Genomic DNA, 23353 nt, shown 5'->3' with positions numbered 1-23353 from the left:
TTGCGCATTGTAGACATTTTATAATTACCGAATAAAACCGTTCAAATGGCTAAAACTAAGCCTAACAAAGCCCAAACAAAATTATTAACAGTGTGATAATGGGCTTGCCCTCAATAAAGTGTCAGCAAATAAATAAATAGAGGCCTAGAAAGGTGCAACAAAATACGCCTGGCCATTTGTGCGCGTGTGTGTGTGCCATTGATTACATAGTGGCATAGACGACGAGTATAGGCATAGGTGCGAGCGAGAGGGGGCGAATCATTGGAAAAGGGGCAGCAACAAAAACCGCATTCCATTTCCAGAAATCCAGGTTGCAGCAGCTTCCATCCATGAGAAAGGTGCGTATGTCCAAGATGGGATTATGGTTTCCAGTTATTATTCATTTTCCCATACCCAGTGATTGATTGCCATGCACCATCATCATCCGCCGTTGCCCATAACAGGAGCAAGTGGCTCCACGGCAGCGGGTGCAGGAGGAGCAGCTGGAACAGCGGAGGAGGCACCACCACCAGCTGTGGCCGCTGGACCTGCCACCACCACCACTCCGTCCGGATCCAATGCCCAGCAACAACAGCACCAGCGACGTCGCAAGAAGCGACCCAATTACAACTACAATGGCATCCGTACCGTGGAGGTGCGTCGCGGTTACAATGGCTTTGGTTTCACCATATCGGGGCAGCAACCCTGCCGGCTGTCCTGCATCATCAGCAGTTCACCCGCCGAGCAAGCGGGCCTGCGTTCCGGGGACTTCCTCATCTCCGTCAACGGACTGAATGTCTCCAAGTTGCCACACGAAACCGTGGTCCAGCTGATAGGCAACTCCTTTGGCAGCATACGCATGCAGATCGCCGAGAACTACTACTCGGACAGCTCGGATGAGGAGAATGCCCATGCCACGTTGAGGGGTCAACTGCTGGCCGCCAGTTTGAGGCACAAGCCCAGGTTTCTGCACCACAAGGCCAAGCTCCACCGGCTGCGTAACTCGCCGCAAAAGAAGCTGCCCCTGCCAGTGGAGGCAGTCGAATCCCCACAGAGTTCCAAGGCCTCCCCCGCCGCCGAACACCTGACACTACGACCCGTCCTGGAGGATGCCCCGCTGGCAGCCGGCAATCCGTCCAAAGCAGCCGCCGATGTGGCCAATGTCAGTGCCATGGTACGGGCCGTGGGCAGTGCTGCCCTGGAGTATCGCGTTATTGTGGGCTATCTGGGCACCATTGAGATGCCCAAGCAGATTTCCCACAGCTCCAAGTTGCAGACCGTGAGGTCATGCATCCGCAAACTGCGCCAGGAGAAGCGACAGCCCACCATTGTGCTGATGTGCATTACACCGGATAGCCTGAGCCTGCAGAGCTCCGGCGGCGGAGTGCTGGCCACCTACTCCTCCGCGAGGTTGAACTACGTGAGCTCGTCGTCGGAGAGCGAGAATCGCTTCTTTGGCCTAGTCACCAGCGCCGTGCACAACACCCAGATCGAGGAGGAGTACGAGCCGCCGAGCGCTGCTGCCGCCGGCCACATTAGCATCTCGCACAGCTGCCATGTGTTCGTGATCGACACCAAGCTGATTGAGCACGCCCAGCATTTGCAGCGGGCCCACGAGTTCCGGCTGCAGTGCACCAGGGATCCCATCTCTAACTTGTGCCTGGAGTTTCCCAACAACTCGGAGTATGTGGTGAATCTGGTGCGCAGCATGTACACCATGCGTATCCTGCCGCCTGCTAGCAGGAGTCATCAGGTGGACTACGATGCAGGAGGAGCAGGCGCTGGAGGAGCGGCTGCCCACTCGCCGCAGCCATCGAACCACAGCGAGATCTCCACCACCACCTCGAATTCCGATTCTGGTATTGGCTTCAATAACGATTGCACGAATATTTCCGATCGCATTCTAGTGGTGGATTTTCTCGGTGGAGGAGCAGGACAAGGAGCTGCCCATGCAGGACCACCGAATTATCCGGCTCCGGCGCGTCCACTGGGCATCGTGGGAATTCCGGACAACCGACTGACTGTGCGGGCCATGCCCGATCATGCTGCTCTACTTAAATCGCCGTCAGAGAGCTCTTCGCTGCGGCGACCCAATCTTTTGGCCAGCTTCAATCTGATCAAGAGTCCTGCCACCAATCTCACTTCCACCCGCTCCTGTGATGATGTTCTGAATCTCTTTGTGGACGACTCGCCACGAGCTTTCGGCGCAGTGGCCTCCATGGACGACATATCGTTGCACTCGGCTGCTCCGTCGCTGGATGAAACGCACACCTTTGCCCATCCATCGTGTGTGCCCCGCAAGATGCGCAGATCGTTGGCTCTGGATACGCCCACAACGCCGCACAAGCTGAGTGCCCAGGTGTTTGGCCAACCTGGTTCGCGACACTCGCTGGGATTCGAGGCCATCGACAGCGTTCAGTCTTCTTCGGTCAGTGGGGCATGCATCGACCAGCCCATGGACACCTGGGCCAGCCTGCAGAATCTACATAAGTCCCACAAGGATCATCGAACCAGTCTGTCGGCCTCTTCATCCTCACATTGCCTTTTAGAAGCTACGAACAGCGAACCGGATCTGGGGGTGAGTGCCATTTTGTTTTACTTTCTTAGGGTTTACATATAAGTTAGTCTTTTGATATACAACATAAAATATAACTTGGACACAACTTTCGTCACCAAAGTTCTCTTTTAATCTAAAAACTTATTACGAAAACATATATTGTATACACATGTTGTATATTAACTTACAAAATTCGAATATAACATATTTACTTAAATACAAGTCTTAGGTGAAAAAATACATATGTTTATTATCTTACAAAATTCGACTATAACATATTTACTTAAATACAAGTCTTGGGTGTAAACAAATGTATAACTATTAATGCGATCCAAGCATTATTTCTGCAGAGTTTGGTGATTTATTAAATAGCAATAGTCCAAGGTATTTTTTAAATTTTTTTCTAAGAAATTGTGGTTGTCCACGTTTTTAAAATTTAAAATTAAATTGATTTTGTACCCTTTAATGATGATTATTTAATTTAGTTAAGAAGATTACAATTCAGTCATAAAGACAACTCAGATCCTATATAATGCTTTATTTTATGCTCTGAATTAAAAGCATCCTTAGAAACAATATGTCTTATCCAGGGACTGTACATAATGATTTGTTTAATTATCATTAATAATCCTTAAATCGGATTACTTAATCCCTTTGAATTACAATTTAGTCATGGGTACAACTTTGATCCTAGCAAATCTTTAATTTCATGACTTTAAGTATCTTAAGAACCAAACAGTCTATTCTCCATCGAAATTCAGGAATTTATGTAAAGACCGTTAGATTGATAGTATCGAGAAGACGGGTTAACCCTTTTTTTAGCTTTCCCAAATGTTTGCACCCAACGTTTAGAACCCTCATTTATGGCTGAACCGCTCCTGTTCGCGGGCAAAAATCTGTTTGCCTGGACGCCGCTCCAAGTTACCTGCGTTCTCGGAGCTTATCGCTCCACACTCCACACTCTCCACTCTTTTTGGCCACCCAGATAAGGGGCCCGAACTCTCTGGTTCTGGTTGTGGTTCTGGTGATTCCTTTGTCATTGCGCCCGGAGTTTAGTAGTCACAGAGGTGCTTTGGCGCTAGGTGGCCACACAGTTCCGCTATTCAATTTCGAATTCGCAAACTTAGTTGCAATTTATGGCCGTACATTGTAGCTTGGGGATCACTATTATCGGTATCTGGGGAACTAACCGCGTCACGGGTGATAAGGGGCGGAAATCGTCGGCTAAAAATAAAGTGCTCCGATCCAATGACGTCATAAGGCGTAGGTCACGACTGAAAAACGAGCGGGAGCGGGATCGGCATTGCTATTGCTGCGCCCGAGCAGCTGCGTCGACGCCCCCGGCCAGATTCCTCCAACTCGGGCTTAATTCAATCTAAAGCAATTAATGGCGTCGACGTCGACGGCTGACCTTTTCACTCCCCCCAATTTCCGACGGTTATTCGTTATTCGTTATTCGCTATTCGGTATTCGTAATTTAGTTTGATTTTCGATTTGACAACACGCGATTTTCTATACGATTTGTTGTGCGATTTGGTCGCCCATTGGCGGCAGTGCTGGTTTCACTTTCGACGCTTTATTTTCGATTATTTGTTTTGTTTCATAAGTGTGCATATTAAAAATAAACAAAATTACCGTCGCGAAAAGTTGCTCCATAAAAAGTTCAAGCACGAGTTCAAGGAGCCCCGCGTTGTCAGCGGTTTGTGACTGAAATAAATATAAATAAATTCTCATTACGATAAAACAAGAAAGCGTATTGCAAGTTCAATTGTTTTACAGAGCCAAACAAAAGGCATCTCAATGCAAAAATGTCATTTCGAGAACTCGTTTGTGGCCTGTACTCCGAGGAGAATGAGGTAAGTCGAAAAAACATGTGGATATATCTCACACTTATCGGTTGCCACTTGATCGATGACTCCCCCTAAAACAAACTTGTGTCAAACGTTTGGGAAATCCAGCAGTAATTATGCACAAGTCAACTGTAGTTTGGGAGAAGTTTAGATTAATTTATATTACTCACATTTTGTGTCCATTTCCAGTACAATATTTGCTTAGTTTTATGCTTAGCTGACTTCTGTCCGATTCGATTCACCCTTTTATCACAACGACGCTCCTTATCCCACGCTCTACAAAAATGACTAAAGCAACATGGTCTTCACTATTTGGTGTTTGAAATAAGTAATCTCTGTTTGGGGCTTAAGTTTGTTTGCTTATTTCAGCACGTTCTTGCACCTTTGATAGAACGCTCTATTTCTTTTCTCATGGTCGTTATCAACACACAGTGTTTTCTTTGTTTACCGATCTGCGACACCTGGCAAAGTGTTAATTGTATTACCCATTTTTATGTGCTTGACGGCTTGTGATCAGTTGCAGATAGAGCAGGGTGACCTTGATCTATTGTTGAGTATGAAGGGAGGGTAACCCAAAAATCTTCTTTTTTGACTCATAACTTGATATATTGAAACCGGATGGCAAAGTGGGTTTTTCCTTTTCATTCCTTGATAATTATTTGTGAATATGCATTCAAAATATGTTTTAAGTTTTTTATTCAATATTTGTTTTTCAGTTTTATGAAATTATGTATTTGAATTCGTCTTCTTTGCATTTGTATATGTATATACTTTCTGCAGCTCTATGTAATGATAATTATTATTCTTAAAAGCATATTTAAAACCAAATACAATTTATTAATAAGCGTTGACATATCAGATACGATCAATCAATTCTTTAACTGATCAACTCCTGGTGTTTATTAGCAGTTCACTTTAGTAAACTTACTAAAACTAAACTAAACAAGTATTTCCTAAGCTTGTTTGCTCTGTTTTAAAGATTTCAAAAAAAGATAAACAGCTGGGGACTAATGAGTAAACATGTCAAGTGCACCTTCGACCCCATATCACATTTGTGAGTTGACTTATTTTTAGCCTGTTTAAACACGCAATCGGGGACCTAGTTGGCCGGGTGTTCCAACAGGTTGACTCTGGTCTGACGGCATTTTGGCGGTAACCTCCGCTTGATTTTCCCTTGCCAAAGGTGGAGTGGCACATGCCGTCACAGGTGCAAAAGAAAACAACCCTCGTGCTATGGGGAATAGAAAGGTATAAAAATGCAGCAGGGGTTGCCTGCCAAATGAACGTTGCTTAGCTTCCTTCGTCATGGGAAATGAATGCGATCAAAACTCCAGACTTAGCAGGTTGATTTTTGTACGTTTTCTTTGGGTAATTTAAGTTTTGTGCAACGGTTAGCCACGAATCGGCCTCTGAATGCGACTCCTATTACCATGGCCAAAGAACTCATAACGTATTTACCAGCTGACGCTGTGGGAATGGAAAAACCTCCAAACTAGTTGGCAAATGTATCTATTAGATACGTAATTTTCGTTGGTAATTATTGTCTAAAAAGTTGCTGTTTGGCTTGGCTTATCAGTATGACGACTGGCACTCAGCCCAAAATGCCAAAGGCCAAACACGAATGGCAAATGACAAATGACAAACAGAATGTTTATTTTTAAAATGCTATTATATTTAGCCGGCCGAACAATTGTTTTTGTGCTGACATATTTTAATATCAGTGAAAATAAGAGCGATCATTGAATGGGGCTGTCCGAAGTGCGTCAGAAATGCTGAAATGAAATGCTGCTAATAATAATAAACACCTTGCCGCTCCAGGCACGTAACCAATTGATATGACCCAAAGCAGTTGTCTAAAAAAACCCAAGCAAAAAGAGCCCTAGGCGATCGAATGTTACACTACGAAGGTGTTATGCCATTTAATTCAAACTATTTTAAGTCGAAATCACATGGGGAACTCAAAAAGCTTTGCTTACTTGTTTAAAAAGTTTTTAAAGAAGGTATTGCCTCTTTGCAACTACAAACATAAAATCACAATGTTGACTTTTAAAATTCATATTACTCTGAATCTGAAATAATTCCATTTAAAGAGGAATACTTTTGTCACAGCAGTTTTGTTCCAAGCATTAATTCTCTGTAAAAAAATAAATGCGAATCATAAATGATTTCGATTTGCAAGTCAATCGTGAAATATTTATTTATTTAATTATTATATTAAATTATTGAAAGGTAATAATGGAAAAATACTTATGGGATTGTAATTTAATGTCTTGCTTTTATTTTTTCGTAAAAGCTTACATATGTGCAATCGTGTAGATATTTTAAGCCAATTTTTGTTGCCTTTTAAAATAAAATTTTCCGTCGTTTAAGTTAAGTGTATTTTACTCAAATTGCCATAATTATCCAAATCTAATGCAAATGCTTTTTGTGTATTTTTTTAACTGCCTAAAAACATAAGATAAAACGATTTAATATTTAGGAATAATAATAAAGATAATTTGTAAAATTATTCTATAATTTCCAGTCGAAGGGGAATATTTCTTCATCTGTTTATCGAGGCACTTTCCTGCGTATTTTATGACGTCGTACACATTTAATTATAATCATTAGAGCCCTACTAACTTTTTTGTATCGATTAAAAGTTTAAGAATATATGTATTTTCAGCATGGTCTGACGCATTTTATTTGCCATGATTGTTACATGTTATAAGACCTTTAAAATATTCCAATTAATTTTAATGATTAAATATATAACCTATCCTAAAGATTGGTTTATCAAGTCCATTCGCTGTGCGCATGGCAGGGTATAAAATCGTTATTAAATTGGCTGCAGTTTCGAATTAATGCATTGAGCAAGTGGCTGGAAAACACCTGACTCTGCTGTTCATTTTCCACCCCGACGTTTGGTCGTTATGTTCATAGGTTCAGGTTTTAGTGACTAACCGACCGGCAACAACTGCGACAACTGCAACAACAAAGAGCTAGAACAGCGAAAGCGGCCGAAACCGCATGTAAACCGCCCCGCGATCAAAAACGCGCGCACGCGCTCTTTTCCTCTCACTCGCACCCTTTGCGTTGCCCAAACAGCTGCGTTGTTGCTGTCTCAGCTGCTCATTGCCATGGGCGATGTGTTGTTGCTTTCCATTTGAGCCAGGTTAACAGCGACCTAAACGCCGAACGTCGCTCACAAACTCTGAGTCAGTCATCGAGCGCAGTTCATTCGATCACAACCTATTTGTTTGCCTTACTTTACCCTGAAAAAGAAAATCGTTTTGAAAAACTACCTTATTAGTTTAAAGTTACCTAACTAACTGGGCCAATAAACTGGAAGCCAGAATTCCATAGTGTACGTTTAAAACCCAATTATTAAAAAATCAAAACTCAAGTTTAAACAGTAACAGTAAAAAAGACATTGAGCTCTTATAAAGAATTAAACTATTGATCTGTTTAACTAGGTCAAAATCCCTTTAAACAGCTATTAAATTATTTAAATGAACTAATACCTTGGACGCAAACAACCCAAAGTGTACGTTAAAAAATCCATCAACGCCCGCAACAAAAAATCTCGCACTCGCATCAAATATTGCCTGCATAAATAAAAACACCTAGTCAATTGAACTTTTGTGGCCTGTTTTTCGGTGTTTTTGGCCCCAAAAATAGAATGTGTGCTAAATAATATACAAATTAAAGGAAACAAAAAAAAAAAAGAGCATGGAAATGTTTTCTTCTGTTCATAAACTGTGCAAATTCCATCGCACACAATCACAATCGCCACATTGAAAACATTCCGTTTCATTGCCTTGATATGGCAAATAATCAAAAAACAAAAAAAAAAAGAAATCTCCAATCGACGTCATAGCTAAAAACCGCGTAAACCCCAAAAAAACGCCCACGAAACGCACGCAAAACGCTAGCGACTTAAAATACCAGAAAATATGATTTTGCGGTATTTCCTGCAAGACAATTTTTTGTGATAATTGATTAGTAGCGAGTGTGGGTGTGCGTGAATGTTTTTATAAACTTTTCCCCGAACACTTTAAGAATTTTATAAAAAAAAATGTTTTATTATCCAGCAAATACCAAATACCAACTGTTGTGTGCAATAAAAACGCAAAGTTTTAGTCAGAATTAATCGCCTGCCGCTCGCTCGACTGCTCCCTGCGAATTCCCCATTGAAACAACAACATTGGTGTAAACGAACCCCGTAATTCACGCCAAAAAGGATTCCACTTAAAGTCGAAAGAGTGAAAAATCAAACAAATCGCTGTTGCCTTGTTGCTTCCACTTAAATGCCAAAAATAGTCGAATGGGGGCCGATATTCCGATTCTGACCTATTCAACGGAATAGCCCCAGACAGCTCATCAGATTTATTACACACTGGGCCGTGATTCCTGTGGAATTTCCCCGAATTTCGCCAAAAGACGACCGATTTTAATCACTTTACTAGGGAAAGTATTCTCATCTCGAAGCATTCGATCAATTCTCTCTCTTAATGATGTCACACTTTGTGGAGAAAACAACGAGACGCAATAGGAAAAATCACTTTGATCTATTGTCGTCATTGAAGCTTACTGAATCCAATCGATTTGAGTTAGTCACATGTGTCACTTTTTTTTTTTAATAATCAAGAAAAATAACAACATTTATTCTTTCCGCAATCAAGATTTAAACTTATTCATGAGAATAAAGTTGCAATATTAATATTTCAGTAATTTTTTAAGGATGTTGACTTCATATGCTGAAGAATTCATTACGTAAGCGAGCGTTTAAAGTATAAAACCATCAAGAGATAAGATGTAATAATCATTAATTGTAGGAAACATTAATTGACCAAGAACTTAACTCAGGGTAAATCAAGACGTAATACTATATATGTATTGTGTAATACTTGTGCGATATTGTCATATACCAAAGAATTCTGTACTTAATGTTAGCATGAAGTATTACAACTTACCACATTGATTCAATATTTTTAAGGAAAATTCTAAGAAAATTTTATTCATTGTGACATGAGTGTTGGCTGTCAATATGCAATTCTTCCTGACTGGTCTCACTTCTAGACCTCAAATCCAAGTTGCCCTTAAGAACCTCAAACGATGGGACAGCCATGAGTGGTCGTGGTCACGATTCTCGTGTGTCTTAAGCTGATACATATATTTTCTTCATTTGGGTCAGAGCTATTAAGTTCTTGGCTCATATTGCGCAGTCACACTTTTCTTTGTGCTGTTTACACGGGAATTTCGAAGCTATTTTTGATACCCAAATATTGATAAGAAGGTTTTGGTTGTTGACTTTAGTGCGGGTAATGCCAGATGCCATATGCCATACGCCAGATAGGAGGAAGCGAGTAAAGAGCTCTTTTTATGGGTGCCCCCCCATTAGTTTTGTTCTATATGTTTAAGACATAAACATAATTTAAACATCTTTTGTTTGGATTGTTCGATTTGTTCATATATAAACGCATTTCGATTGCTGGCATCTCCTTATGGGCCACATTAGGTGACGCATCATCATGGGCTCCACAGACAGAGACATCGACAAGCGACAATTTCCGTCAGACTTTAGTTATTCCACATGCGAATCGCACGTTCGAAGAAAGCATAAACACGTTGGAGAGCCCATAAAAAAGTGCTTACTCAAAGTTGGAAGAAGTCAAAGTCTGGGGCGCAGGCGTCCCAGAGAGATACGTTCTCGAATTTGCATAGCTTTTCCCCCACTTGCGTGAAAAGTTTACCTTTGGCGGGCCATTTGCTTGGGGAAATTCAGTCGTACGCGAACAGTCGAACAGCGTGAACGTGGCCAAAAACAATTAGGGAGTTTAAGCTCCACCCGCCCCCAAAAACTTTGCGTTTTAATTGCTCAGTGCTGAGGAGCTATCAAAGTGCTGCTAATAATAATCAACTTAAATTAAACCCATTTAGGCAAGTGCGCGTCATGAACAGTGGCTCCAGAATACCCATTGCCAAGAACCAAGAAAGCATTGCCAGCATGGTGGAGCGCTTTGTGCAGTCGCTGAGCCAGCTAAATGACTCCGGCACCTTCGACAGCAGCTTCGAGATCAAGCGGATCCATCCGGGATCCTCCACGCCCAAGCATGTGCGCCATCGATGTCTCACGGAACTGGATCGCGAGCAGTTGACCCGCTTTGTGCGCGACTTCGAGGAGCGGCAGGTGGCCAGCACGCCGAAGGCCAAGTCCAAGATTAGCTCCCCGTATATATGCCGCAAGGCCAGGCAGTTCTATCAGAGTGCCAGTGGGAGACGCAGTGCCTCTCCGCAAATAAATGTGCCACAGGAGGAGGAACCGCAGCAGCAGCAGCCGCCAAGGAGATGTGCAGAAGCGGAGGACCTGATGCCACCACCCATGGCCATTTCACGTGTCCAGGCAGAGCGACGCAGTTGCCGCAGTGCCTCCCGCGTACTCCAGTTCTTCAGTTCGGCCACCAAGCGGCGAAGTGGCAGCCGGAAATTGAGTGAACCGGAGCAGGAGTCCGCCATTCGAGCGGATTCCCCAGTGCTCATCCGAGTGACCAGCAGGGATCAGCAGGACCAGCATTTGGGCTGCCAGCCATTGCAAATCCCCACCAACTCTGAGGACGAGAATGATAACGAGGATGAGGAGGAAGAGGAGGAGGAGCACGACGACGGCATCAGCTCGGCCAGCTCCAATCTGACCTCCCAATCGGGCGGCAGCTCCAATAGCCGCAATCTCTCGCCCGACTCCTCCTTTGAGATGCACGCCCCACTCCTGCCCAGCTTCAAGGTAACGCCGCCACGGGCGGTTTGTCGAGCGGGCCGAAATGCCGCCTGCGAATTTGCCCGCTTCCTGCGCGGCTCCTTCCACTCGAAAAGAGCTTCGGTGACCACGCTGCGGCGCTCCCTCAGCGATCCGGATGCAGTGCAGCAGATGGACTTCAGCAAGCAGCCGCCACTTCGCGACACCACCAACGTCATGCGCGTGAGTCACTTCTAGATTCCATTCACAGCCCAGGGGAATTAATCGGCCGGGCATACACTCAACAAAATTACGGAGCTAAATATGTGTACTGGGAAAAATCGTTTGAAAATTTTAACAGTTTATAAATGTATTGGAAATTATATTACCTAAAGGGCGAACAACAAGACTAGATTACTTCACAAAGATAAAAACCAATTTTAATTTCCTAAATTACATCTTAAAATACATAATAAAAGTAGTTTCCTAATATTTTCATATATCATACTCTATTTTAAGACGTAACTAAAAAGAAAGACGATTTTTAATATGTATTTTGGTTTAGAACTTAAATAAGTTAAGCTTAAAAATTATAAGAATTTGAAATAAAAACATACTCTAAAATGTCCAAACTAATGCATTTTTCTAAACTTTTATAAAATTATATAATTTTTGAATTTAAATTTAGGAAAGTTGTTTTTTTTAACACAATATTTTTTTTTTTACTAGTTCAGATTTTACTTTTGTGATATTATTTTAAAACATTTGTTTTCTATTTTGTTAGCCCTTTAGGTAAATGATTTCTAAAATCCTATTGTAAATTTGTTGAGTGTATGGCCCCAGCTGGCGCCATTGTGATTTCGCCTCGATTCCTTTTACTCTTTTCCGTTCCGATCCGTTTAGTTCCGAAATTTGTTTACGCCAAGCCAAACTCTTCATAATTTTTCACTGGAAGCTGTTTATTTACGCCCGAGTCGTCGTCAATCAATTGCCATTAATACGTTAGTATCCAGTACGTACAATCCAATCCGCTGATGGTTGTCCGTATGGCGGCACCTGGCTTCCAGCGAATGCCCCAGAGTGATCCCCGAGTGATCTTTGAACTGTTTGCGTTTGATGGTGTTTACCCTGCGATGCATCCTAGATGTGCGCCAAAATGGATTACGCCATTTATCTGTAGTTTATTGGCCAATAAAATATCTTTGTTTGTTATGCCACAAATCGATCATCGTTCGCTTCTGCTCAGGGCTAGGGCTGAAATTGAGGAAAATCATTTACCATATAATAAAGATTTCAAGTGGATAAATAATTTTGTAAAAACTTTAGAACATAATGATATTTTTGTTAAAAAAAAACTTTAAAGTTATATAAATCTTTTAATTTATTTCTCAAACAAAACCTCCGCAAAAGCAGCATACTCTTTTCGGAAGTACCTTGTGATTCATCAGTAGATTTGCGTTATCATACTTACATTTCTCTGGTTAAATAAGACATTTACCCATATGTATGCAATGTGTCACTTCGCAGTGACGATGTCCCCATCTAATTCCAAATCGGGACAAAACTAACCAGCCATAATGACTTTCTAATTATCACATTTGCATGGGCGGCGCGTGCCGCATTTCACTTTTCAATGAGCCCCATTGAAGAGCCAGTGGTCATCACTTTAACTCGCCGGTTGCCAAGTGGGGAAATGGCCCACGCTGATATTTACCATTTCCATTGATCAATAAAGAAATTAAGTAAATATTCTCTCTGAATTGCCCACACATTGGGCCGTATAAAAGTCGTTAAATGTAAAAATTCCAAGCACATTTCCGTACGATTCCTGTATAATAATACGTATATCTTCCGCTTGGAGTATTCAGAACGCATATGACCCGCATTATCTTCCATAAAATTAACGAAAAAGAAGCAATGAAAGCAAACAGCATGCCGGATATTTAATTTAATGTGCGCAATTGTTCAAAAAACGATACAGGCAAACTTTTGTAACTGAAAATTTTAATCATATGAACAGAAATTCATTAAAAGACATTTAAGATTAACTTTTTTTTTTAAATGACTAGGTTAATTCAACATAACAAAAAAAATAAATTTTTTTAATTTTGTTTAGTTTACTTTCTAAATAAAAATATTATTTCAATTTTATAAAAAAAAAAAAAAAACAGAAACGCATATTTTTTTAGGTAGAAAGATACAACGGTTTATGTAACTACATTTGTATCTGTATAGCTTTTTGAAAATGTATCTGAAGATTCACTGTAATTCACAAATGCTAAACGGCCGTTGTTGTTGCTTTTCGTGGATTTGGGAACGGAACAACAGATGGAATTTGTGGCAATTGTTTCATTCACGCACAAACCGTAGATGGAAACCAGAGCAAAGTGCGTAAAATGTGGAAAATTATCGTTCCCTTTCTTTTTTTGCCCAAAGCGATTAGCTAAACAAATCATAAATAACTGTGAATTATAGACAAAAAAACGCACATGCGGCGAAATGGGAAAAATAATAGTTTTCCATTGCTCACATGATCTGGAAATTGGACGCAGATGGGGGTATTTCCACGCGTTCCTTTCGGTTTTCCATCTTCCCATGCTCCACCCTTCTTCTTCTATTTTTACTTTTGTATATCTGCAAATGGCTTAATTTATCAACCAAATGCGCAACAACAAAAGCAGTAGCCGCCCGCATTCCAGTTGCCTCTGCTTGGCATTTTAATTATTCCAATTGTCTGGGGCTCTCTTTGTTTACATTACTGGAAAGGGGGAGCGCTTAATTTATTTGCCAGCGAGTTTTGGCTATTTTTAGTGCAATTTATTTACTCGGCGGCATGTTTTTTGCAATCATACATACATATGTACTCATTAGGCCAACTCCATTGCCTACTTAAATGGGCAAACAAGACTTTTTGTTGTTGTGTGAAAAATGGCCAAAATGCGTCAACAACTTAATTAATTGGGCAAAAAGGCAAAAAAAAACACAAATTTTTTTAAGGCACATAAAAAATGCGTCACTTTGGGAGAGGAAATGAGAGAGAGAGACATAAAGAACGAACACACCCGCACAAGCTGTGCAAACTTGTATCTGTGTGCGCAGTTCATTCATAAGCAGCAAAGCAAACAACAAAAGCAATTTCCAGCAGCCGGTGTCAGCAAATAGGCAAAAGCAATAACAATAATAACAACAAAGAGCATTGTACAAAGCAGCCACCAAAAAAAAAAAAACAACAAAAAAGACATTCTCATTCCCATTGCAAATGAGTAAGCAACTCACAGTCGAGTTCGAATTTCGAAATTGGGAGACTTAACAGCTGGAAGAGAGCGCCAATTTGTGGCTGTTAAATGAAATATAACAACAGCTGTTGGCCCCAAGATCGATCTCTCGCTCGCACTTGCTATCTTATTCTCTTGTATGTTCACATCCCCAAATTTTATTTGTATAAAAAACTTTTTTAAACAGTATTTCAATAACATTGTTAAATGGCTATCAAAAGAGAAAATTACACCAACGATCGATGTTTAAAAAAATATCCCCTCTTGCTCTCACTCCGCTCTCTCATTGCTTAACATCTCTGTTAGTAGAATCTCGAATCTGAACATTGCTGTTAGCTAAACCTCGACAACTTCACAGATACTTTTGCGTTTGAATCGACGGGTTCGCGGCTCTCGGTGCGGTTTCCATTTTCCCAAAGATACAAGTACTTCCAAGTGAAATAAAGCAATTACATAAAGTCCAAAGAGTGAAGTGAAAAGTGCGGCGCGAAGTAGCGAATTGCAGTGCGAAAGTTAAGCCAAAGCCAGTTGACAAAAGCGTCACGTTTTCGCTTTCTGCCATTGTATTGCCCACGCACTCACACAAAAGCACACCTGGGCTTGGAATACTTGGAATACCACTATAAAACAAAAAAAAAATCTTAAAAAGCGGCCAATATAAGCAATCCAGAGAATCCGAAGGTTTGTTCTGCCAGATCCACGGGTTTAACAACGCCTATGGTTAGTTTATCATTTCTTTTTTCACTGAGTCTCTATCTTCTCCTCTCTTCTTGTCGCATGAGCCACCCTCAATTCGCCCACTTTTCGCTTTATTTTGAGTCCGGAGGCCTTTCGCCAGATAAGATTCGTTTTCATTGTAGCCCCTAGAAGGAGTGTGCAGCACACTCATGCCCACAACAGAGGTCAAAAAAATATATATTGCCACAAGAGTTGCATTTCTTGTTCCTTTTATTGAACCTATATTTATACTTAAGCAGTTTTGGGAACAATAACTTGCTATTCTTTTGATAATTATAGGTAAAAGTACAAATAGCATAATATAGCTTGAGATAGTATTTAAGTTTATTAATTTTAATAGATCTTTGACTTTTATAAGTATTACAAAAATATCAATATTGCTTACACATTTCCTTTAATGCCTTGCAATACGTACACATGTTTGCTTAAAGTCGTAGACCCCAAACCATTTGCCATTTATTAATAACATCTGGTTGAGCCATTAATTTGACCGAGGCTGTATATGTACAGCAATACATGCATTGAAACACACATATAAGGGCTGGTATGATTTATCAAATATTCTCCGAATTTCTGGCACACTTCGGGGAATATCTAGACAAAGGCAAATATTTGAGTCTGTGAATGATGGGACCCCCAAAACCTTCTTCGTCATACATACACGTTTGATATCATATTTGCCCGCCCCGCTTATCGCCAGAAATATGTTTCCCAAGAAACAGATATGCGTGATATTTGCTTGAATCGACTGGGGAGAGTATGACAAACGGGTGGGTACAAAACGAGTACCGATACCAGACGGGACTACGTGATATTCTCAAGTGTCTGGGCTTTGGATTACGGATGATACCGCCAAAGTAGACGCCCCGCCAAAGAATAACCAAAACCGAAGCCCTTCGATGGATCTCAATTTTCCATCATGTCCAGCAGACCGTTGCGGTTCCAGCGGTTCCATCGGCTCCAGACGCCAGACTCCAATTACCGCAGCTCTGCTAATTAAGTGCCACCCCAGAAGGCGACAGGTTGCAGATCGTTTGGCTTTGGGTTCGGCTTGTCCATATGGGGAAATTATATTACATTATGGCCAAGCACCAAAAGAGTGGTAACCCGAGCCGAAAGCCATTGCGGATAATTCACTCGTGGGACTTTGTTTGTTTTATGCTCTACGCCGCCCCGAAATGCAAACTCAGCTCAATGACTTGGCACTCGTTTGGGGCTGGAGAGCGAGCGTTGGAGATGAAGCCATGCGAAGAGCTAAGCCGAGTCTATAAGTACACGGGAAGAAAATAACACCAAATCAGGCGACTTTTTAATATTCAATAAAAAGCAACAAGAGAACATCTGTTGCATTGCACTGAAATATCTTCAAAATAATACAGCGATAATTTAAAAAACCACATTTTGATATACATTGTTGAAGTGTAGAAAAAACTTTTGTTTTTATATTATTTACCAAAAGCGCTATTGCCACACTTCTTTGAAGTGGCGTGTTTGACCCACAAATATGGCTTCGCGAATTCTTTAGCTGTAGATAATAATTAAATGAATCCTTACTTTAAAACCCCTTGATATTGTCTATAAAAGTATGTTATTACAAAAGTCCTGTCACTTAACTTCTTCAATTGAGAAGCACAGAATATATTTTAAGAGCTAGATAAATACCAAGTTAAAACTCCCTTAATGGAAATAATTTAACTGCCATGGGCTATTTTGTACTTTGGTATACAATTATTTTGAATGACAAGTTGTAATTATGGCTGGTTTTTCTCAGTCTCCAATGATGAGTTTAATATGAGGAGACAGAAAGAGATGCGGTGGCCATGTAAATGGGAATGTGGATGTGAATGTGCATGTGCATGTGAATGTACCCACCACGGCGGCACCGGAAAGTGTCCAAGTCAGTGTCCACTGAAGCGGAGCAATATGCTCCACCCGCATTCCCTTTTCTGTCCAGTGAACGGAACGGAATGGAGATTGCGGCTGTTTTTTTTTCGGTGTATTGGTTTTTTGTTTTTTGCTGTGTGATTTCATAGTCGTTGTACTTAATTGTTGCTCATTCTTGCACGGTTCACTCTGGCTTTGCGTCTTTGCTTTCATTCGATTTCGCATTTGCAGCATTTGTAGCTTTTGGGGAGGCCGACGACAATCTGTGAATTAGCCGTCGTTTATTTATTTTAATTATTTTCTTTGCCAAATTGCTCACTTCCTACTTACCGACTGTGGACCCCCGCTTTCCCTCCCCCGCAGTCTTCTCCTATTGTTTGGCAATCAGCGTTGATTTATGTTCGCCTCTCGTTGATTTTGTTGAGTGTTTGTCAGCCAGTTTGCACCGCCTGAAGAATTTCACAAATTTTAGGCCCCTCTCCAACGAAAAACCAAAGCCAAACTCAAGTGCAGTTTGAGTAGTTTTTAAGTGTTTTCTGTATTTTGACCCATATATTTTAATGGAACGATAAAAACTGAGCTCTTGGGCTTTATCATGCTGTGTATTCACTATGTGTATGTACTGCCCTTTTGCATTTCACAAGACGTCACAAGTTATTTCTTAGGCTGATGAAATTGTACTTCTTGTTCGTTAAACTATTAGTTTAGTTATACCATTTGATGACATAAATGCCATTTCATCTCAATACGCTCAATTGGTGGCGTGTGTCGAACCAATTTATAAATTACATAAACGAACCGGCCATGCTCAATACAAATTGGTTTCTATTAATGAACAAAAATGAATGAAAATAGCTTTTCCCCTTTTAAGTTCGTATGAAGAGAGTAAGCTAAAACCAACCGGAAATGTTGAAAATTTCTCTTTTATCTATAACAATCAGCGCGCTAAGCGGACAAAACAAATATATTTTTGTTGTGTTTTTGAGCTGATCGCTGGGAGTGAGTTATGGTTTCTGCGAAACTAGAGATCTGAATAGAATGATGGGTTTAAAGCGGGAATTCATTAATCTGCGGCACAAAAACTGTCGTTAAACGAAAAGTCGGGGAAATGCACAAATACCACCATGTGACCATGTGACCAGTAAGCGAGTGGAGATTCTCCGTCTGTTTGAGCAGCGATTATCGTAGCCGCAAGTGCAGTAAATAGAAGGGAATGGGATGGCATCGCCATCGCCATCGCCATCATACATAGGGGAACTCTACTTAAAGCAACTCCCATGGAAACACTCCAGATTGTCTTAGCACACAATTGGGAATCATAGTTTTCTTTTTTTTTTGGAGGGGGACCACCGGACCATGCGTCACACAAACAAATTTATGAGCTGAAGTTGACTTGAGGTTATCGTGCCCGTCTGACCATGATAATGACGATCTCCTCTGGATGCCCGCAATTTGTAGTTGTGAATGGAGCATGAATCGATGTCTTGTTTCTATTCTTTTGGCTACTTGCACTTGCAACTTAACATAACATTATATTAAGGCATAAGCAGTTTGGTTTTAATAATTATTCTTGTAAAGTATTTGTGAATTCTATACAAGAAATACATAGGTTTTTACAAAGTTTTGAACAATTAGTCATTGTTAAAGCCCAGCTTTTATGTATCTCCGAATTGTACTTGTAAAAAATGTCAATGCCATACGCATTCAAACTTCCATTACTTAAATATTCAAACTTGAAGCCTTAAGTCAAACTATTTTAAGTATTGATCTGTTTTATATCTTAAGTCTCTGGTTTTTCTGTGTCGGATTTGGATAATGCTAGATATTAAAATTTGACTGAAGGTAAACAATCTTAGGTTATAGTTTTCTTTATTTTATTTCTTTATCTGCAGTATAACAAAAGCATAATTTTTTATCTCATATTTATGTATATTTTCATTTCCCATTTTAAAATTTAGTTATTTATATATTTTTTAAAAGTCAAACCAGTTTTATTTTAAAATCATTATTATATTTGAAATGAATAGTAAACTGTATACTTTTTTTTAATATATTTTTTTTAAATGATTAATAAACTTCCGAAGACTGTTTATTATTTGGAAAAATATTGTGAAATGTCTACTTTAAATTAGTTAAAATCTATGGAAAACTAGACTACTTTATTTATTCCTACATTTTTTTAATTGGGACACCTGCTTATAATCCCTCATCTTCCGTTGACTCTTCCAGAACCGCGCTCTGCCCGCCAATGCCTCGCCTTTTCGCCGAGCCTGGGGACAGTCTTCCTTCCGCACGCCCCGCTCCGACAAGGTGGCCAAACAGCAGCAGCAGCAGCAGCAGCTGGGACAATCCTCGCCTGTGAGACGCACTGCCTCGATGAACGCCTCCGACAACGACATGTACATCAAGACACTGATGCTGGACTCGGATCTGAAGGCGACGCGCAGTCAGCAGCAGCTGAGCCTGCTGCAGGTGCCCAAGATCCTGACCACGCCCGCCCCGCCCTCCGCCATCACAGTGTCCGTGGCTGGAGAGGATGCGGCGGCCCAGGAACACGGCTGTCCCAGCAGCTGGGGTAGCTCCTTCGAGCGGATGCTGCAGGATGCCGCCGGCATGCAGACCTTCTCCGAGTTCCTCAAGAAGGAGTTCTCGGCGGAGAACATCTACTTTTGGACCGCCTGCGAACGCTACCGTCTGCTGGAATCGGAGGCGGAACGGGTGCTCCAGGCACGCGAGATCTTCGGCAAGCATCTGGCCAACAGCAGCAGCGATCCCGTCAACGTGGACTCGCAGGCACGCAGCCTCACGGCGGAGAAGCTGGCCACTGCCGCCCCGGACATCTTTGCCGCCGCTCAGAAGCAGATCTTCAACCTGATGAAGTTCGACAGCTACCAGCGCTTCATCCGCTCCGATCTGTACAAGAGCTGCGTGGAGGCGGAGCAGAAACACCAGCCGCTGCCCTACAGCGGCATGGATCTGGACGAGCTGCTCAAGACGAATTTTCACTTGGCCGCCTCCTCCAAGGTGAGTGCTTTATCCATACTTCCATTTTGTGTCTACAAATGACAATATTTCTAAGAAATAATATCCCAACTGGTAACGGAAATACATACTAAACGGACTTTCTCCCCCCCCTTTTTATAGCTGAAAAAATCGGCTAGCAATGCGGAGGATCGGCGGCGCAAGAGTCTGCTTCCGTGGCACCGCAAGACGCGGAGTAAGTCCCGCGATCGCGGCGAGATAATGGCCGACCTGCAGCACACGCTGATGCCGGCGCCACCGCTGCCACCGCCTGCCCTGCTGACCAGCGCCTCGCTGAAGCTCGTCTCCGGCCAGAATTCCCTGAGCGATCTGCACAGCTCGAGGTCGTCGTTGTCCTCCTTCGATGCGGGCACAGGGACCAACACCAGTGGCGGCGGCGGACAAGGGGCCAGTGCGGAGAGCGTGTGCTCGCTGTGTCGGGTGATACTCACCGATGGAGCCACGACCATTGTGCAGACGCGGGCAGGCGAAACGGTGGGCGAACTGGTGGAGCGACTGCTGGAGAAGCGGAATTTGGTGTATCCCTACTACGACATTGTGTTCCAGGGCACCACCAAGTCCATCGATGTGCAGCAGCCGTCGCAGATGCTGGCCGGCAAGGAGGTGCTGATCGAGCGGCGGGTGGCCTTCAAGCTGGACCTGCCCGATCCCAAGGTGATCTCGGTGAAGAGCAAGCCCAAGAAGCAGCTGCACGAAGTGATCCGGCCCATACTTAGCAAGTACAACTACAAGATGGAGCAGGTGCAGGTGATCATGCGCGACACGCAGGCGCCACTGGATCTCAATCAGCCCGTGACAATGGCCGATGGCCAGCGGCTGCGCATCCTGTTGCTGCACGGCCATTCGGATTTTCAGGTAGGCGGCGTCAGTGGCAGTGGTAGCAGCAGCAGCAGCAGCATGACCATGACCACGGTGCCGCCGAAGCAAAGCAAACCAATGAAGCCGCTGCCGCAGGGCCAGCTGGATGAGCTGACGAACAAGGTGTTCAGCGAACTCTTGGCCAGCAAGGTGGATGCGGCGCAGGAGAAGCCCCGACCCAGCGATCTCTGCTCCATGAAGTCGAACGAGGCGCCCTCCGAGTCGTCCTCCTCGCTGTTCGAGCGCATGCGGCGCCAGCAGAGCCATGGCAGCAACATTCCGGGCAGCAAGTTGCCCAAGCTCAAGAAGAAGTCCACCAGCAGTCAGCAATCGGAGGAGGCGGCGACGGTGGCGATGGCGGCGACGGTGGCGGATCCCAAGAAACCCATCATAGCCAAGCTGAAGGCGGGCGTGAAGCTGCAGGTGACGGAGCGAGTAGCCGAGCACCAAGGTGGGTGACCTTGCAGTGCCTCCTGCGTCACTTGCAATGCCAAACTAACTTGCTCCTGTCTTTTGCTTCTTCCAGATGAACTACTCGAGGGCCTGAAGCGGGCACAGCTGGCACGGCTGGAGGATCAGCGTGGCACCGAGATCAACTTCGATCTGCCCGATTTTCTCAAGAACAAGGAGAATCTCAGCGCAGCTGTGTCCAAGCTGCGCAAAGTGCGCGCCAGTTTGAGTCCCGTGGGCAAGGTGCCATCCCCGTCGCCCACGGAAATTCCCCAGCCGGCGCCACGTCTGTCCATCACACGCAGCCAACCGCAGTCGCCCATGAAGGTGGACCACCAGGAGCTAGAGACTGAGCTGCTGCCGGCCGCCGAGATGCAGGACCAAACGGATCAGTTTGCCAAGGCGCCGCCTCCGTTGCCGCCCAAGCCAAAGGTGCTGCCCATCAAGCCGTCCAATTGGGGCGTGGCTCCAGCTGTGGCTGTGGCCCAGCCCACGACGGCCAACTATTGCAACAAGTTCTCGCCCAGCAAACAGCAGGTGCTGGTGGCATCCCCCACCAAAGAAGCGGCCAAAGTGGCAACGTTTGCCAGCAAAATACCATTGGAATTGGGACGAAAGTCTCTGGAGGAGGCGGCGGGCTCGCGGTGTGCCTATCTCGATGAGCCCAGCAGCAGCTTCGTGTGATTGAATTGGCTTTACCAGATCTGACGCTGATCTTGCTTGTATATACATCTACATATGTGTGCACTATTTATTGATACTGTTTATCGTTAGTGGTCCCCGTTGAATGTCCACATGTCCACCCATGACAAACTTTTGTATGTTAACTACTGAGTGAACGCCTGTATTTATAACTAGCCACCCTAAGCCTTAGCTCTACTACATTTCGTATAAATATTATATATACCACAAACATGTAATAATTCAATGCGTAACTTACTTGGGAAGGCTGTCGATTTTATCCTTGTATGTACTTAGTTTTTTGTGTACGCTACAAGTGCAAACAAATAATTGTAATTTCTATTCTGGAAATTTTAAAGCTAAAATAACAACAGTGAATACATTCTACATTTTTATAATAATATTATTATTATAATATATTATAAAATTGGTCAGCAGTTTGTAACGCAGATCAAGCTTAAAAACGGCGGAGATCGGAACTTTCAGTTAAAACTCATTGAATTCGCTGTTTTTATACCCTTGCAGAGGGTACTAACATTTTAGTCAGAAGTTTGCAACGCAGTGAAGGAGATGTTTCCAACCCTCTAAAGTATATATATATTTTTGATCTAGCCATGTCCGTCTGTCATTCTGTCCGTTTCTAGACTCTCAGAAACATTCCCGTAAGTTCCTTCCTATTGCAGGTAGTATATATGTCGGAAAAACATGAAAAAAAGGAAAACTTTACTGTATTTTATTTATTCTTTAAGTTCTGCAACATTGAGTAATGGCTTATTATTTTTTAGTTTTACTGTTTAAATTTAATAAAAATCGGACGACTATACAATCCGATTTTTTTTTTTAATATCTTTGGTCATAGAAATGGTTTTATAATTCAGAATAATGCTTTTAGTTTTATTAAAATCGGAATACGATATCATATAGCTGCCATAGGAACCATCGCTATTTAAGCTTAAAATCATCATTGCTTCAATCTTTTTAAATATATGTAATTCGAAATTTAGATGTTTTAAGGAATATTTAGTTTTTGGAATAGCTGCAAGGGTATATAAACTTTGTCGTGGCAGATTTAATGTTTTTCAAATGAAGATGTTATTTTTCCAACATCAAACATCACAGATAATTATTATGATTACATGATTATATTGCTTGTTTGAAAAAAAGAAGATAATTCGGTTTGGTTGTCGTTATATATTTGTGTAAAAACACAAGGGTCTAGTTATGAAGCTATATAGTCTGTAGGAACATTTTAAATTAGCATCGACAGCAAAGTTGATGTTGTAGCCCAAGGCTAAGAAATGGACCTTTATTATTAGTACTTCCT

General features: G+C 42.5%; 1 protein-coding gene across 6 annotated transcripts; it reads left to right on the top strand.

The window, feature by feature from the left end:
- The first annotated feature begins 11 nt into the window (after nt 1-11).
- LOC108148723 (regulator of G-protein signaling loco) lies at nt 12-22271 on the top strand. Of its 6 annotated transcripts, none has more exons than XM_017275893.2 (5): nt 12-338; nt 398-2557; nt 19228-20022; nt 20143-21349; nt 21425-22271. In XM_017275893.2, exons 2-5 carry the CDS (start codon nt 410-412, stop codon nt 22030-22032), a joined length of 4758 nt encoding a protein of 1585 aa, XP_017131382.1. In that variant the 5' UTR covers nt 12-338; nt 398-409; the 3' UTR covers nt 22033-22271. The 6 variants fall into 6 exon arrangements, with proteins under 6 accessions (XP_017131382.1, XP_017131385.1, XP_017131384.1 ...); XM_017275895.2 differs by lacking the exons at nt 12-338; nt 398-2557 and adding exons at nt 7579-7732; nt 10309-11344; XM_041709738.1 differs by lacking the exons at nt 12-338; nt 398-2557 and adding exons at nt 7803-7912; nt 10309-11344.
- The last annotated feature ends 1082 nt before the right edge of the window (nt 22272-23353 follow it).

This window comes from Drosophila elegans, unplaced genomic scaffold (assembly GCF_018152505.1).
Source record: "Drosophila elegans isolate 14027-0461.03 unplaced genomic scaffold, ASM1815250v1 contig_476, whole genome shotgun sequence".
Classification (NCBI taxonomy): domain Eukaryota; kingdom Metazoa; phylum Arthropoda; class Insecta; order Diptera; family Drosophilidae; genus Drosophila; species Drosophila elegans.
Note: the sequence above shows the minus strand (reverse complement) of the source record. Positions and strands in the feature narration are given on the sequence as shown.